This window comes from Equus przewalskii, chromosome 25, assembly GCF_037783145.1.
Source record: "Equus przewalskii isolate Varuska chromosome 25, EquPr2, whole genome shotgun sequence".
Lineage (NCBI taxonomy): Eukaryota > Metazoa > Chordata > Mammalia > Perissodactyla > Equidae > Equus > Equus przewalskii.
Window position 1 is genome coordinate 25,139,592 of NC_091855.1, and position 17,493 is coordinate 25,157,084.

The 17,493-nt window shown below is 35.5% G+C and overlaps 1 protein-coding gene across 12 annotated transcripts in view; it reads right to left on the minus strand.

Moving 5' to 3' along the window:
* The window catches only part of CEP128 (centrosomal protein 128), a 381,669-nt gene that overhangs the window by 266,469 nt on the left and 97,707 nt on the right, over positions 1-17,493 (minus strand). For all 12 annotated transcript variants that reach the window (XR_011532693.1, XR_011532692.1, XR_011532691.1 and 9 more), the window contains one exon: positions 13,984-14,135. Coding sequence is in view for 9 of the 12 variants with exons in the window: in XM_070593019.1 (XP_070449120.1) it covers positions 13,984-14,135 (152 nt within the window). In the remaining 3 variants the exon portion in view is untranslated. The remainder of the gene's footprint in view (positions 1-13,983; positions 14,136-17,493) is intronic.

Consider the following 17,493-nt stretch of genomic DNA (forward strand, 5'->3'; position numbering starts at 1 on the left):
TTCTTAATTAAAAAACAATTAACTATAAATAATACCTATAAAACAACGCATTAGAAGATTGTAGAAAAGAATACTCTCCCTTTAAAATTGATTGACCTTGCCATTGGCTCCCTTTTTAATTGCTCCAGTGGTTGTATTCAAATTCTGAAAAAACTACAGACAGCCTATTTATATGAATAGGCATTAAAATGAAAATAGACAATGAAACAGATTTCTATTTAAAAAATGGTGGGGACTGGATCCACCATAAATTCTAGCTTTCACTGATCACACATCTAGGGTAGAGAACTGATTATCATTCAATTGAAAATATATAAAATATATAAATAATATATATAAATATATATATTTATATATATAATATATATATTATAATATATATAAAATATATAAAATAAATAAAATATATAAAATATATAAAATATATTGAATATATATATATTGAATATATAAAATATATTTGAATTTCCACTGATTCCAAAATCACATAATTTTATATATGTTGATTACAAAAGGATATTTATCAACTTGAAATTACAAAAGTGGAAAAATTGGACAAAGTAGGAGAATAATGGAGCAAAGTTACAGAATAAAGAAATCAGTTCTGTCTAGCATACAAAATCTTTCCACCTACCTCTTCCTATTTCTCACATTCATGAAGAAGAACTGCTAAGCCTACATTTAAAACATCTTCCATGAAGGGTTAAGGGATAAAAAGTAGACTAGCGTGTAGGTGGCAACAATAATTATTTGTTCACAGATATAACTAAAACACAATATAATACAATTTCTCCTCTACTCTTACTTGACAGTCAATGCACACAAAAGATTGAGCATCTTACTGAACATTTAAAAATGAAAACCTGGCCCCAAATAAGCCAGGGTACTCTCAATAACATAGATTTTAAATAAACATGTTCATCTACAGTATTATGTGCTTAATGTGGAAGCTTTAAGGGTAATGAGAAAATAGCTAGACTTTAATGATTCAAAGGTAATATCCCTAGGGAGACAGTGGACTATCATAGAAACAATAGTCATAGACTTGAGTTCAAAACCCAGCTCTGCCACTCTGTGACCTTAGAAGCACTGCTTACTATCGGTGAAGCAATGCAACTAATTTATTAGATGGACTTGACAACACTTCCATCTAAGAATGACGACCTACATGAGATCATTTAGAGAAAATACTCACAAGAGTGACTGGCACATTTTAGGAACTCAACAATGCTAAGTTTTTATTACTAACTGGAAACAACGCTAGAATTATAGAGGTCATCCAATGCCTACATTTTAGGGATGAGGAAATTGAGGCACAGGAAGATAAAGTGATAAATCCAAGATAAGGGAGGTAGTTTTCAACAGAGAAAGGATCAGTCACAGGTTCTTAATATTGATTCCACTTTACTATATTACTGACTTGGATACTAGCTAAATAGTGTCTTTAATAATTATACAAGTTTCCATGTACCTTCCTGATACAGGAGGAAATCCTGAATAAGAACTATACAATCTCTGATGCATAGATATTTCTAGAACACTTTTTAAACAGAGAGAGAAAAATCACAGGATAAGGTTGGCTTGGGTTAAAACAAAACCATGCATAGAATATTTATCCCCTTCTATGTTTTAGACACTGGCTAGGCACTGAGGAAAGTACTGTATGAGAAATACTGATTGGGGCAAATACGACTGAGCAGAAGGAAAGCAACATCAATGTTGGCTAGTAAAAACAGGATTTAAGTTAGTGAATTCAAGAGAAACTACTCTGATCAGCAAGACCTCATAAAGAAAGAGACATAAAACATAGAGATAATGGGCAAACTAAAGTGTCAAAAAGAGAAAAAAGCAGATCACTGATGGAAAGAAGATGAGCCTTCTTGACCAACGATACCAGGAGCAAGAGCCACAGAGTGGGCCACCAGTGGCTGCTCATAAAGAGTAATAGTTCAGGAGGCCTAAAAAGAGCTGGGAAATTAAGGTCAGAAATCAGATTGAAGGGATGCTGAAATCCAATTTAAGCTTCAAAGACTTTTCAGCAAGGAAATAACATGATCTGATACATACTTGAGAAAGATGAATCACCAAAAAACATTTTACTAACACTCGGATATTAAAATATTATGACAACATTGAAAATAATTGAAGATCATCCTTTTAAAGCAGGAATGGACTTTTAGAACCAATTCTTCTCTCATCCAAATTCAATTTCAGTAATCAAACTCAACGGAGATGGCTTAAAATAGATAAGAACCAATTGTGGCATTTAAGAGACTAGAAAAGAAAAAAAAAATTCTTGTCACTCTTTCTGAAGAAGATACAGGTATGTTTCCATTCAGTCCAATACACATTTACTGCACTTAGCAACAACAAAACTGCTGAGACACGAAGATGAATAAGATGGCATGGTTCTACATTCTACTGCTCTGAGAACCACATAGCCTAGTTGAGGAAACAGACACAAGTTATTTTTAATAAACGTGATATGTATGAGCAATTCTTTCTTCTCTATTTCCAATTTTGCCTCTCTTCCCAATTTATGCTCCTAATCTATGCTGACATTTCATTCCTCAGTGTCTCAATCTGATTATATAATGTTTTCTAACAATGATTCTGTGTCCAAAAGAAAAGAGCCCTGAGCTAACACCAACTGGTGGTGGCTAAGCGAACAAAAAGAAGATAATTCAACAGTTGCTACTGAAAGTAATAAAAAGAGAGAAAGAGAGGGAGGGGTAGGGAAGAGAGAGACAGATACAGAGAGAGAAAATGAACGCCCATGCAGCCAATCCCAAAACACAAACAATGACCAACACCACTTCCGCAAGAGTGTGCCTAGCAGTCCCGCCTTCCGTTGCCTTTGTTGCCTTCTTTCACGATCAAAGTACGCTTAACATTGGTATTGGTGGGGGAAAGAGGGTTGAAAGGAGAATGAGGAAGAGGGAAAAAATTAACAAGAGGATCTGATCAAAAAGATACCTCTCTCAGACATTCACAAATAAAGCCTTTTGTAAAAAATCAAAATAATCTGATGGCGCAATGTTTGAAAAGAATGATCCCAAATTAGGGCAAGTCAAACTAAAGTACGATCATTTGTAAAGCCTCGATTTACTAATGAGAAATTAGTAAAGAGAAAAAGCCACTTGTTCAATTTCTTCAATTTTCCCAAAGACTTTGATAATATCTGAGAAAGCCCCTTCTAAATTCCAGGACAAAAAAATAGTTACTATAAATTTTTATTTTAATATTTATAATAGCTAGCCTGTCAGTTTTAAACACATCAAAGGTATGGTTCAATAACTGTAGACGTACATACACTTTTTAGTATACCAGAGTAAACATGTACACTGTAAAATTATGTGGATGTTTGTAGTATACTAATTTTACCAAAACTAAAGAATAATTTTAAATTTTAATTATTACATACATTAAGAATTTTTATATCTTGTCATTGATGACAAGTTCATTTTAAGCAGAAGTGTTTTGGTTAAAAATCCTTGGTTGGGGCTGGCCTGGTGGCACCGCGGTTAAGTTTGCACCTTCCGCTTCAGCAGCCGCTTCGGATCCCATGTGCAGACCTACCCGTTGCTTGTCAAGCCATGCTGTGGCAGGCGTCCCACAAACAAAGTAGAGGAAGATGGGCACAGATGTTAGTTCAGAGCCAGTCTTCCTCAGCAAAAAGAGGAGGATTGGCAGCAGATGTTAGCTCAGGGCTAATCGTCCTCAAAAAAAAAAATCCTTGGTTGAAAACACAATTCTTGATTATAATATTTCTCATATAAAAACACAGAAGCCACAATAGAATAATCTGTTTTACAATACAGTTTCTAGAAATCCAGTACCATGAAAAGTAGCAACTGTCTGAACGTATCAAAATGATATGCTAAAACGAAAATGATGTCTAAAGCATGGGTATATAAAGCTTGGTTCTTTACAAGGACAAAAACAGTGACAGTAAAGCTAATAAATAGCAAATGAACCTCAGGTAGATCATTTAAAACAAGATTCAATTAATCATCTTTAATAGTGACTCTGTGAACAAAGATTAGACTAATTCCAGCCCAAAACATGACTTCCTTAAAGCAAGGACAAGATGAAAATACTGACTGAAGAGAATAGGGACACTATATCCAAAATGAGATGCAAATACCCCAGTGAGGAAGATGACTGACTCAAGTACAGGAAAAAATATTAACATTTTCTTTCTAGTTTTTGCATTTACTGAAATCAAACTCTCTTCCAGCATGTTAGAACATTTTAGTTTCCAGGTGACCAGTTAATTGCTTTTATAGATGATTTAGTTTTAACTAAACTGAAATGGACAGAAAGCTTTTACAAAAAAGAAAAAAATCCCTGCAAAGAAATTACAGAGAGAATATAACACTACTAAGGCGTGGATATGTATTTGTAAATGTGATATTAGGATTAATGTAAATTCAGCAAGCTTTCACTGAGTGCCAACCTGGGACACAAGGCTAGGCTAGAGGGTTATGAAAAATACAAGGCAAGGTCATGTTTCTCAACTAAAAGAAAGCTTGATTACTGGCACTGTCATGTATGACCCAATAACAGTCAGCCCCATCCCCATCTCCTGTTCAATGCAGGCTGCAAAACTGCATGCTCAACACTCCCTTGAGTTAGTGTTGGGGGCAAATTAGACATAATGTAGAGAGATTTAGAATGCGGAAGTGAGGTGCAGACCATATACTTGCTAAGCTGGCGTTGTGGGGCTGGCCAGCAAGGTCACAGAGATATAATTTATTTGATTTCGTAGTGAATCTCTCCCTTTCTTGGAAGCCTAGGCAGAGCCACGTCTGCTGATATTATAACAACAATTGCATAAAAACCCAAAGCAGGTCTATTTCTCACAGTAAACACTTAACTGATGTTATCAAGTTTTGCCTTTACTGAGTAAACAAAAGAACTAACAGATTTAATAAGATTTCACCTAAAATTCTTAGGTTCTCAATTAAGCTACACCCCGCTGACCTCTACTGGGAAATGAGCCTGATGTATTCTTGCATGTCTTGATGAACTCATTCATTTTGGTATAATTTAGGTGTTTTATGAACTGATACCAAGAGAACAACTAATCAATTTTCCACAGTCAAGAAAACTAAGGCAAGTCTCTTTGAATAAAGAACTCAAATCAATCAAAACAAGTGTGGTTGTCCCAAAACACACCTACATGCAGCTAAATCAGGCCATCACTCGTTGGGGTCATACCATTTAAAACTGTTTTCTAAAGCCATGATTGGTTGAAATTAGAATATATACTTAAAATCTGTGAGTCAATTTTTTTAACTCAAGTAAAACAAATATTAATAATCTTTAAAATGTGATTCAAACCCTTAATGAGTTAGGGATCAGCCACATAAAACATCAGGGGCCCTTGCAGTAATAGTGTCACAAATATTCTTCTTTTAAAAATATAGCCTTCTGTCTTTTCTATCATACTAATTTTGACCAATATACTCTTATCATTTTCCTTTTGCCAAACGAAGCAGTGACACACAAAGGACATTAATCCCAAATAATAGTTTCCTCAGTCTTTCTCTGTGATTAAAAATAATTATTTCTCCACAAATCCTATGAGAACATATCTCCTTCATACAACTACAGTTTCCTTGTACTTTTTAATGAAACATGATACTAAGCTTAAGCAAAGTACAGAAAATAATGTTCAATTAATTAAATACATTCATCTCTTTGTGAAGAAATAAAATATTAACTTCTGTTTCATTAGCCGTGATGTTCACTACACAGAATATTTTAAATACACATTTCTTCAGAGTGTTTAACTTAAAACACAAGGGGGCATAAAATTAACATCTAGGCGCGAGCAACACACTAGGGAAATTCTGACCCTGGCACACGTATCTCAAAGTACATTTGTGTTTTCTTAATTTTTCTCACACTCTATTAGACGGATAATTTTAACTCTGCAACTCTGATGTTTAACTAAAGTAGGCACTTTGGGAGAAGAAAATTTGAATATAACTAGGATGAAATTGTCCTGCTTTAAGGAGACTGGTATTTGGGACTGCTTTTGACTGAGGCAAAACAACCTGTGGCCATACATTTGCTATGAAACGCAATAGGCTAAAGCAGGTCTCAATAAAAGATGCACACCTGTGTCTTACCAGTACTGATGTTACATAGTTCAACTAAAGAAATATTATTTTATTTCTAATTACATGACATATAGTTAGGAGGAGAAACTAAATGTAACCTAACACAATATTATTGCTTTAAATCATTATAGAACATTATGGTTTATCTGAAACAGATCAGACATATTATGTCACATGATACAATAACCTTGTGTGCTTGGGAGAAATCAATTTTTCTATTTTAGACAGGAGGAGAAAAGAGAAGCTAAGGAAGGGTACATGAGATGAGAGGCCTATTTTCTTTTTTTGAAGTATATATTGTTTCAAACAAAAATAATGATCCCTTGAGGGGCTGGCCCCGTGGACGAGTGGTTAAGTTCGCGTGCTCCGCTGCAGGCAGCCCAGTGTTTCGTTGGTTCGAATCCTGGGCGCAGACATGGCACTGCTCATCGGACCACACTGGGGCAGCGTCCCACATGCCACAACTAGAAGGACCCACAACGAAATATACAACTATGTACCGGGGGGCTTTGGGGAGAAAAAGGAGAAAAATAAAATCTTTAAAAAAAAAAAAAATAATGATCCCTTGAGATGCTACCACACATCCATTAGGATGGCGACTATTAAAAAAAGAAAAGAAAGTAGCAAGTGTTAGCAAGGATGTGGAGAAATGAGAACACTTGTACACCACTCGTGGTAATATAAAATGGTACAGCCTCTGTGGAAAACAGTATGGTGGTTCCACAAAAGATTAAACATAGAATTAACATATGATCCAGCAATTCTACTGCTGGGTATTTATCCAAAAGAACTGGAAGGAAGGTCTTGAAGAGATAATTGTATACCCAAGTTCATAGCAGCATTATTCACAATAGCTAAAACATGGAAGCTACCCAAGTGTCCATAAACTGATGGTGGGTAAACAAAATGTGGTATATATACATGCAATGGAATATTATTCAGCCTTAAAAAAAAAGGAAGGAAATTCTGGAATATGCCAAAACATGGATGAACGTTGAGAACATTATGCTAAGTGAAATAAGCCAGTGACAAAAAGACAAACACTGTATGATTTCACTTAAATGAGATACCCATAGAGTAGTCAAAATCATGGTTACAGAGGGTATAATGGTAAAAATTGTCAGGGGCTAGGGGAAGGGGAGAATGGCAAGCCATTGTTCAATAGGTATAGAGTTTCAGTTTTACAAAACGAAAAGAGTCATGGGGATGGATGACAGTGATGGCTGCACAACAATGTGAATATATTAAATAACGCTGAAATGTACACTTAAAAATGGTTAAGATGGGGGGCCGGCCCAGTGGCATAACAGTTAAGTTCACACGCTCTGCTTTGGCAGCCCGGGGATTGCAGGTTCGGATCCCGGGTGCAGACATATACACCACTCATCAAGCCATGCTGTGGCAGCATCCCACATAAAATAGAGGAAGACTGGCACAGATGTTAGCTGGCGACAATCTTCCTCAAGCAAAAAGAGGAAGGTTGACAACAGATGTTAGCTCAGGGCTAATCTTCCTCACAAAAATAAAAAGGTTGAGATGGTAAGTTTTCTGTTTATTTTACCACATTTAAAAAAAAGAAAAATATGGGGACCAGTCCCATGGCCGAGTGGTTAAGTTTGCATGCTCCACTTCGGTGGCCCAGGGTTTCTTTGCCAGTTCGGATTCTAGGCACTCACAAGTAGAATATACAACTATATACTGGGGGACTTTGGGGAGAAGAAGAAGGAAAAGAAAAGAACATTGGTAACAGCTGTTAATCAAGTGCCAATCTTTTAAAAAAATAGGAAGAAAAATATTAATAATCCCTATTTTTGACTCCAGTAGACATAAAACAGATGACTTTGAGGAATGTTTCTTTAATCAGCTCCCCACTAAAGTCCAAGAATACCCCCCTCCCACATAGCCACACCATATTCAGACAATAAAAGTAAAATTAGTGTGCTTTCTAATACCAATGAGAATCCAAGACATGGCTCCTAACCCAATTTCACACCATCCAATCATGTTGCCATCTGTTAAGTTCCACCTATGCTCAAACTAAAACTAGGTAAAATTAAAAATTCAGTCACACTGACCTCACTTCAAGCACTCAACAGGTACATATGGCTAGCCTCTACTGGACAGCACAGATATCAGACACCTCCATCACTGCTCAACGTGCTACTTACTGCACAACGCTGACCTAGAGCAGCCACTAATTCCTATCAATGGAACGAATCAAGACTCTATAATTTTGCTTCTCCTTTGTACTATAGGTAAGAGCCCCTTTCTTGCACCTAATGTTAATTATATATATTATCTCTCTTATTTAATTTTAAAAATAAATTGCAGGGGCCGGCCCAGTGGCGCAGGGATTAAGTTCACATGTTCCGCTTCAGCAGCCCAGGGTTCACAGATTCGGATCCCAGGTACAGACCTATGCACCGCTTGCCAAGCCACACTGTGGCAGGTGTCCCACACATAAAGTAGAGGAAGATGGGCACGGATGTTAGCTCAGGGCCCGTCTTCCTCAGCAAAAAAGAGGAGGATTGGTGGCAGATGTTAGCTTAGGGCTAATCTTCCTCAAAAAATAAATAAATAAATAAATTTTACTTAAGAATGTAGAAAAACATTTTTTGGTTTTCAATAAAAAGAAATAGTTACGGCAATATGTTTGGGGGAACAATATGTTTCATGACCGAACATGATTCATTGCTTTTTTGTTTTTAATTTAGCTTTAAATGTCTGATCAAAGTTCACTTTATTTTGATATTTGGTTTTAATTAGTGTCCTAGCCAAAATACAGACATCATTTGTTAATGTTAACAATGTATCTGTAGATTCTGTTGGATTTTCTAAACACCAATTGAGAATAAAGAGTATTATTAATTCCTTTCCAAACAGACATCTTTCTTTTTCTGTTCAGGTCACTGGTTGTCCTAGGGTTCAGCCCTCTGGGTGGCCCCACTGAAAGTGCGGGGTGCACACCAGGGCTCTCCCTCTTCAGTGCACCTACGCTCTGCTGTAAGCCCTGCTCAGTTCATGATTCAGAAGACAGTTCAGGGGAACCGGTGCCAAATGTCAGAGCATCACTGCTCTGCTCAACAGAATACTTGACCCCTCCTCTCCTCCTGCCTAGATTACTCTGATAACTTCAAACAGATTTTTAAAAATATATGTCTTTTCTAGTTTTTCTCAGTAGGAGGTTTGCTCTACAACAACCTAGACCACCATTAAGACAGACAGAAACTGTTCTTTAATCAAGATGGCCAAAAGATTGCCTAATTGGTTAATCTTCTCCAAAGAAGAGCAAACTATAGGCTAACATCTTAACATTATATAAAGTCGTGCTGCCAATATTTGTTTTCTTTACAATCTGTGTATTAGAAATTACTTAGTACTCAGATAATACTTTATTTTACAACATGAATTTGGATAAAGAAATCATAAGATTAAAAAAAAAAGAAGGGGGCTGGCCCAGTGGCACAGCAGTTAAGCTCGCATGTTCCGCTTCTCGGCGGCCCAGGGTTCACTGGTTCAGATCCCGGGTGCGGGCACGGCACCGTTTGGCAAAAGCCATGCTGTGGTAGGAGTCCCACATATAAAGTAGAGGAAGATGGGCACGGATGTTAGCTCAGGGCCAGTCTTCCTCAGCAAAAAGAGGAGGATTGGCAGCAGTTAGCTCAGGGCTGATCTTCCTCAAAAAAAAAAAAAAAGTACAACAGGAAATGACATACAGAGTAATTAAGATCTCTAAGACCACAGGTCTCTAAGAAGGGTTTAAAAGTATTGAAGTGAGCATTATTGCATAGCAAAGTGGCCAGCTTTATACAAGAAAACCAAGAATCAAAAGAGTTTATCCTAAAAGCATGGTAAAAGGAACAATTTTCCTTCTGCTTCTACTATACTAACCATCAAAAAAATAGTTATTATTGATTATCATTTCTGTTTTCCACTATCTTCTCTCTTTTTAAAAGCAAATTCTGGCATTACAGTCCCAAGTTTCTGCTAATGAATAATCACGTTAGTTGTCACTCAATTACCACTTTCAGTGTTTAATCTAAATTATGGATAGCACCTTGTTTTTTTTTCTTTCTTTGAAGTTCTTCAATGAATTTAAAAGTCAAATTTTTTTTTCATGAAGAGTAAGTTGATGGAAGATGGAGGCTGAGATTAAATCAGGGAGAATCATTGATCAAGGATGCTTGGAATTCTTATGAATACAAATAGCCTATCAAGGTTAATGAGGTTCAACTCAAGTTTAGAAGGAGAGAAAAATGCACTTAGTATTTTCTATGCATATACAGATTCAAGGTCTTAGGTACAATTTGAAAGGTAAATTATGCAAACTCAAATGTAGCTTCCATTTGGGTTTTTTATAAGCTATTTTCGCTGGTTTTCGCCAGTGTAAAACAACTGCTTAAAATATATACTCTGGATCAACAAAAACAAATGCAATTAGTGAAACAGAGCAAAAGATTCCTTGAATACTGACAACTATTCAAGGAATTAATGTGTTTTTAAGGAATGACTGGACAACAAATGTTAGCTTTAAAAAATAATCATAAAAATGTTCTACAATATATTATTTCAGTCAACAAATATTAATTGATTGCCTAATATGGGTAAGACATTGTCGGGGGACACAAAGGGATACAGAGACAAGACCTGGTTCTTAATCTATACTCATTTATGATCTGAAAAGGATACAAGTCTTTAATTTATAAGTGGCTCCCAGAATGCCACAAGCTTGAATTGCAACATCAATGCATACTGGTAAATGGCCCAGAGCAAAATCTGTGCACAGCAACATATCAGAAGAAAATATAAACAGAAAGTTGAGCATCAGAGTAGAAGCAGAAGAGAAGACTGTTAGAAAGACAAAAGAAGCCAGTTCAATACACTGGTGAAGTAAAGAGAATCTCTGGTTACAAGGACTCTGTTAAAGAGAGGTGGAGAGTGAGAGAGCCTTATCATAGCCATGAACAAACAGTCCTTTAGACATCATTATTCTCATATTCTGTGTTGACCAAGCAATTTTTGGGTTACTAATTCAGCTCTCCAAACACTGGGTATATAAAATTAGGAGACTGGTGCCCTGCATAAGAGAATATTGTTTAAATATCTCTATAGGACTCCCACAGGGTAAACCAATGAACTGGCACTCTTTCATATACCACTCTCTTATGAGTTTCATTGTTAATATGAGCCAGTCTCCTGAATCACATTAACTCTAGGACACAGAAAACCTAAGTTTCCAGATGTGAGGACAAGACCTTGAAACATGAGGCCTTCACCAAGGTAAGGACATCAAGGTTGGATTTATCTTGGTGATGGGCAGCTTTCTTCTGCAGCCCCTTTTCTCCTTTATTTCAATCCACTTTGAAATTTTAAAGAAATATACCCAGATTACTTTAAGACTGTGAAAAAGGTGCCCCAAGAACATTAGTGATGTGGGCAAAAGGACAGTTCTGAAGGAAAGATTATTACTTGCAATTGATATAATCCAAGAAGGCTTCAGGGAGGAAATGGTTTAGAATTTCCACAAAAAGAGGACATTACAGAAACAATGAACAACTGGAACTAAGACAAAAAAGAAGGAAATATGGAAATGAGTAGGGAAGTTTAAGAAAAAATGAGTTATTTGACAAGACCATGCGTGAGGTTCTATAGGAGAGGTGTTAGAAAGCCAAAGCTAAAGAGAAAGATATTAATGATTGAACACACCAGAAGAAATGTTACTATACAAATGTTCTTAGCCCTAACCTTATATAATAACCTCATTTTGTGTATATTTTCTTATTTATATTTGGTCTCCAAAAAGCAACTAAAGATTAATCTCCATTTTTATAGAATGTACATACGGCAACATCCCATACTACCTAATATTTTATAAAAAAATAAAGCAGAGGCTAAATGCTTTTCAATAAATTTCAATAAAATTCCCAACTGTTAGAGATTATAACTGATTGATCCATGACCTATACCTCTCACAAAGTCTAGACCAAGTGTCATTTTGAGAATAGCTTGGGAATAAAGATATTCAAAGGTACTCCACAAAGTATGAAAAATAAACAAGCCACAATCAGAAGTGTCACTAAATCTAAAACAACTGACGTAAATGTAATTAATTATTTTATTGTTAAAACTAAGAAAATTACAGAAAAAACTGGTTAATGGTAATTTCTTCCAGGATGAATGATGTCTTTTTGTGATATCTTTTTCAACGGCAACTGGAAAAAAATCTTTCATCCTCCAAAAGGAATTTGAATTAGACTTGAGACAAACTCAAAGAACTTTTGGCATCAATTTCAGAATGCCACCTGCATAGGGACAGGAAAACCTGTCAGCTTTTCGTTCGTGGCTATATCACCAGCACCTAGAACTGTCTAATATAATGACAGACAGTCATTAAGTATTTGATATGTGAGTAAATGTTCAACCTCTCTCTCCAATTGTCTTTCACATCTAAACCTATACAACCAATCCAAATTGACCCAAGAGAATTCCAACTCACTCGCTAACCCACATGAAAATGTAAAAGAAATATTAACTTAGGACAAAGGAAAAACCAGGCTCTTTGAATGACAGCATTATTCGGTTTTTATAAGTAATTTTTTAAATGCCTATGCATTTGAAATTTTTTTTTCAAATTATTCCACAAGTGGTAAATGAAAAGAAACAATGAGAAGGGAGGAAGGGAGGAAGGGAGTGAGATGGGGGGACAGACCAACACGTGGTTATAAACAGCTTAGCAAAGGGGTTTTTCCACCTTTGATATTTATTAGCATAGTTCTTTTAAACACTTACCTTTGGCAAAATGATCATATTTTAGCACTTTTGTCAGCAGGATCAAAGGCTAAAATAATTCCCATGAAGCAAACTTTAAAAGTCCTGTAATTACAATACTCTGAGAATATTTCTGATAAGTATTTATTAAACATGTAGAGGGCTTTGTAAAGAGTATGTCAATATTTCATTATCTTTACAATCTGAATCTTGAACCAAATCTAAAATACATTTTCTGTTGACACACTGACAAGATGAAAGAGAAACTCAGGCTGCGGTAACATTAAATATTTCCTTTGGATTACACAAAGTTAGATGCTTAACACCAATTTTCTACCTTTCATTACAATTTAAGAAATTCTTCAAATGTGGCAACTTATTACAATTAGAACATAACTTCACTAATAAAAACAGATACAGAGGAGGACTGATACATATCTATTTCCAAATGTCTCATCCATGTTTGATCTAATTTGCATAATTATAATTGGAATTAAGCCATTTCCCTTTTATGAAGTTCTTTCCTTTGATTTTTAATATTTTCTGATAATTACCCCATCTGTGCTGGATAAAAGGCAGGCAGGAAACGGTAAGCTGCCTAGTTACACACTTCACTCATGGTTACCACATCATCACGATTACTATACAACTTGAAATTAATGGAGGCAGCACAACTCCACCTCATGTCAAGCAGCTAGAGATTTGAAAATGTTTATGATTCTGAAGCAGAAGTATCAGTAATACCTTTCTGCTATACCTTCTGCCAGTTTCACTCCCAAAATAAATGATAATTCCCTGTTCGTTCAGAGAAGAAAGGTCTCTTCTGCCTGCAGAAAGGATTCAATTGCTACCAGAACAAAAATATTTTCAGGTTTCACAGATTCCTGGCTTTGAGGTCCAAATGAAAGAGAAACGAATTCATAGAAATTTATATATTTAATTAGTCAACTATATAATTTATATTATCTATATACCGAAACCAGAGTTCACAAAATATCACAATCTTTATTTTAAAATTTCGTTAAGCAATTCTATGAAACAAAACAAAAGTCCTTTGAATATGGCTTAAAAATAGCAAAGTCACCTCTACTTGTGCTACCAAATGTGCTTTCTCCTTGTCTTTTCGCTCCATGCACCGCTTCACCTCCTCCACCTCGGAGGCCATTGCACTGAAGTTCAGCTGCACTCTCAGATCTGACATCTGCTTCTCCAGATCCTCTTTTTCCCGTTCAATCCCTTGAAAGAGAAAATGTAAAGCTTTTGGTTGTTCCTTATTCACAAGAGAAGGTACTTTCAAAAGGTACAAAGCCTTGATGTTTTAATATTCCAGCTAACATAATCCACTTATTAACACTGTCACTGAACAGTCTTTTCACAATTTGCTAGTCTATTGTTTCACGTCTCACACAGTTTTCTAAAATATATACACAACTGTGTTATCACGTGATTACATTTTGATACTAAAACTTAAAATGTTATCTGATTTCTAATACAACTTATTTTAGGAAAATCCTACATATTTTAGCTTTCCTTAGATCCCTGTGCTACCTCCAACTTTAAAACAAAAATACTGAAAGAATTTTCAACTAAGCTACTCCAACTAAAGTTACTGAAGTTCACTGAGCTGCTTTTATTGCAACATAAACAAATGATGCTATTAAATTTCTGACTGTATATGACCACTAACCTACTAATTCTGGTGACTACTACCTGAACTTATATCACTGAACAATATAATTTAACTTAGTATTTAATTCAACATGAAATACTTGGTCTATGATGCACAGGGCACTGTGATACCATCTTCTTCAAAAATAAATAACACAAAAACCCTTCCTCAATGAGCTTGCACTCCAAGAATAGAAAGAAGACGTATAAATAAAGTACTTCCTTGAATCAAAATGTCAAAAATTGGAACTTATACCATCAAGTTAAAACTACCGCTTTTTCCAGGAGTTTCCTTTCCAGAAAATAAAAGGAGGAAGGAAGGAAACACTACAAAATCAAATTTACAGATCATCCATAAAACACACCCCAACTTTAGAAATATCAAAGTGTTCAAAATTGTACATCTTAGGTGGAAGATACACAGGCATTTTAATAGCACGATAAGAGCACTGACACACTCCACACAGGTATCTCTGTATAAAGGTTATTATAGGCTATTAAGGAGAGTGATTAACTCTTTTTTGGTGAGAAAGTACTAAGTTAGTTTCACCAAATTTTGTGAAGCAAAAGAGACAAAGGAGACAGAGTTGGGGTGATATTTCAGGGAAAGGAAACAGCGTAAAGCACAGGGGTACAACTGGACTTAACATTCAATGGTTCACAGAGCGAACACATGTGAGCGAGGGAAGTGGGACAGTCATCAGACAGAGCAGGCACTGCTAGGGAGCTTAGAGATGATCCTATAGACCAGGAGTTAGCAAACATTCTCTGGAAAGGGTCAGATAGTAAATATTTTAGCCAGATGATCCCTGTCACAACTGCTCAATTCTGCCATTGTATTGCAAAAGTAACCTAGACAGTGCATAAATGAATGGGAGTAGCTGGTTTCCAATAAAGTTTACTTACAAAAGTCTGTATGTGACCCATGGGCCATACTTTGCCCATCCCTGCTAAGTCTCCAACCTAAAAAATGCATAGTTGCTTATGTCTAAATGTATTTATTCATTTTATAAATATATGTATTCATTAATTTTTATAAATATATTTTTTATTTTATAAATATATATTCATATGCATATAACACATATATCTCCATAGTTCATATATATCTATATATAGATATGCTTCATAATATATATAACATTAGTATATATGTATAAAATAACATTAGTATTAATATATATTATATAAAATATGGGGATATTAACACATATGAATCTGTGCATAAATACATATACATATATGTATATTTTATGAAACGTACTATATTTGGTGTGGAGAAATAATATTTTGGTATGTTTCATAATATAGTTACATATAAAATATTAGTATAGATATTCATGTAAATATATAGATATAACACATATATACATATATAATGAAACATTTCACAAAATTAAAATACTTAAAACATAAGGTATAAAATATAAATATGTTACAAAAACTCTCCTCCTACACCCAGAGGATTGTCTCATATGCTCCGTTTGGAAGAATGCTTGCTACAAACAGAGATGGATCAGTATAGAATAGCAGTTAAGAGCTCAAGTTTGGGGAGAAAAATATTTGGGTCTGCTAAGTCCCATAAATGTGACCTTAGGCAAGTTACTTAATCTCTTTGCTCTTCAGTCTTTTTTTTTTTTTAAATCACTAAAACAGAAAGTACAGAAAGAACAGTACCCTTCTCATAAACACTTGTAGGAAATAAAGGAGACAATGTAAAATGAGTAGCATAATGCCTTGTATGTAGTAAGAACTCAATAAATTATAAGAGGTTTTAATCAAGAGTGTAACATGAATGGTTTGTGTCTTAGAAAGGACCCTTTAGTAGCAGTATAGAAGACAGATTACAGAGGAAACAGAAAAAGACATGTTTAGAGGGTAATACAGATGAAAAGAAGCATGCCTAAACTGGGATAGTGGGAATAAAAAAGAGGATGGGGCAAATTCAAAGAATATCAGGATGTATAAATAGAGAGGATATTGGGACGAATTAGATGGAGAGAAGAAGAAATAATTCTGGATGTTCTTTGTATTTTAGGCTTGGATATCTGGTTAAAGGATGATGCCATCAATTGAGATAGGAAATAAAAGCAGGTTTTGAGGAAAGAATGAATTCCACTGTAAATCTGTTGACTGAGCATTCTGTGGAACAGCATATGGAGATGTCCACTAGCAACTCCATCTGGAGGGCTGAAGGTTAGGAGAGTGAGTAGAGCTGGATTTAGAGGTCATCATTTACAGGTGATAGCTAAAGCATCAGATTAAATAACAACCCCTAGGGAGAAGTGCTAAGTGAGAAAAGCCCTAAATAGGATTCTAGACAACAGCAGCATTTAAAAGACAAACTGGAAATAAAAAGAAGATTCAAATGCAAACAATGAAAACAACGGAGGCAGAAGAACCAGGAAAAAGCAGGAGCACTGAAGTCAGCGCAAGAGTTTCAAGAAGAAAGAGGAAAGAAACAGGGGTCAAGTAAGACAAGTAATGGCAAAACGCCTTTGAATTTGACTGAGGAGACCACTAATAAACTAAGCAAAGTCAAATTTAGAAGCAAAAGTAGAAATCATGTTGCAGTGGTGGAGGAACAAGCAGCAACCACAGTGTGACAATCAGTGTGATTTCTTATGGAGAATTTTTGTTAATAATACTAGTATTCCACAAAGATGAAAACTCTAGAATTGTTAAAAGAAGATGAAGTCCATTATTACCACATTGGTAAGAGAATTTTTGGATTTTTTTAAACCTGGTAAGTAGTTAAAAAAGTGAGATTCTTATAGTCCTCAAAGACACACCAAAAATAACTAAATTAGGGGCTGGCCCCATGGCCAAGTGGTTAAGTTTGCACAGTCCACTTCAGCAGCCTGGGGTTCACTGGTTCAGATCCTGGGGGTGGGCCTACACACCATTCATCAAGCCATGCTGTGGT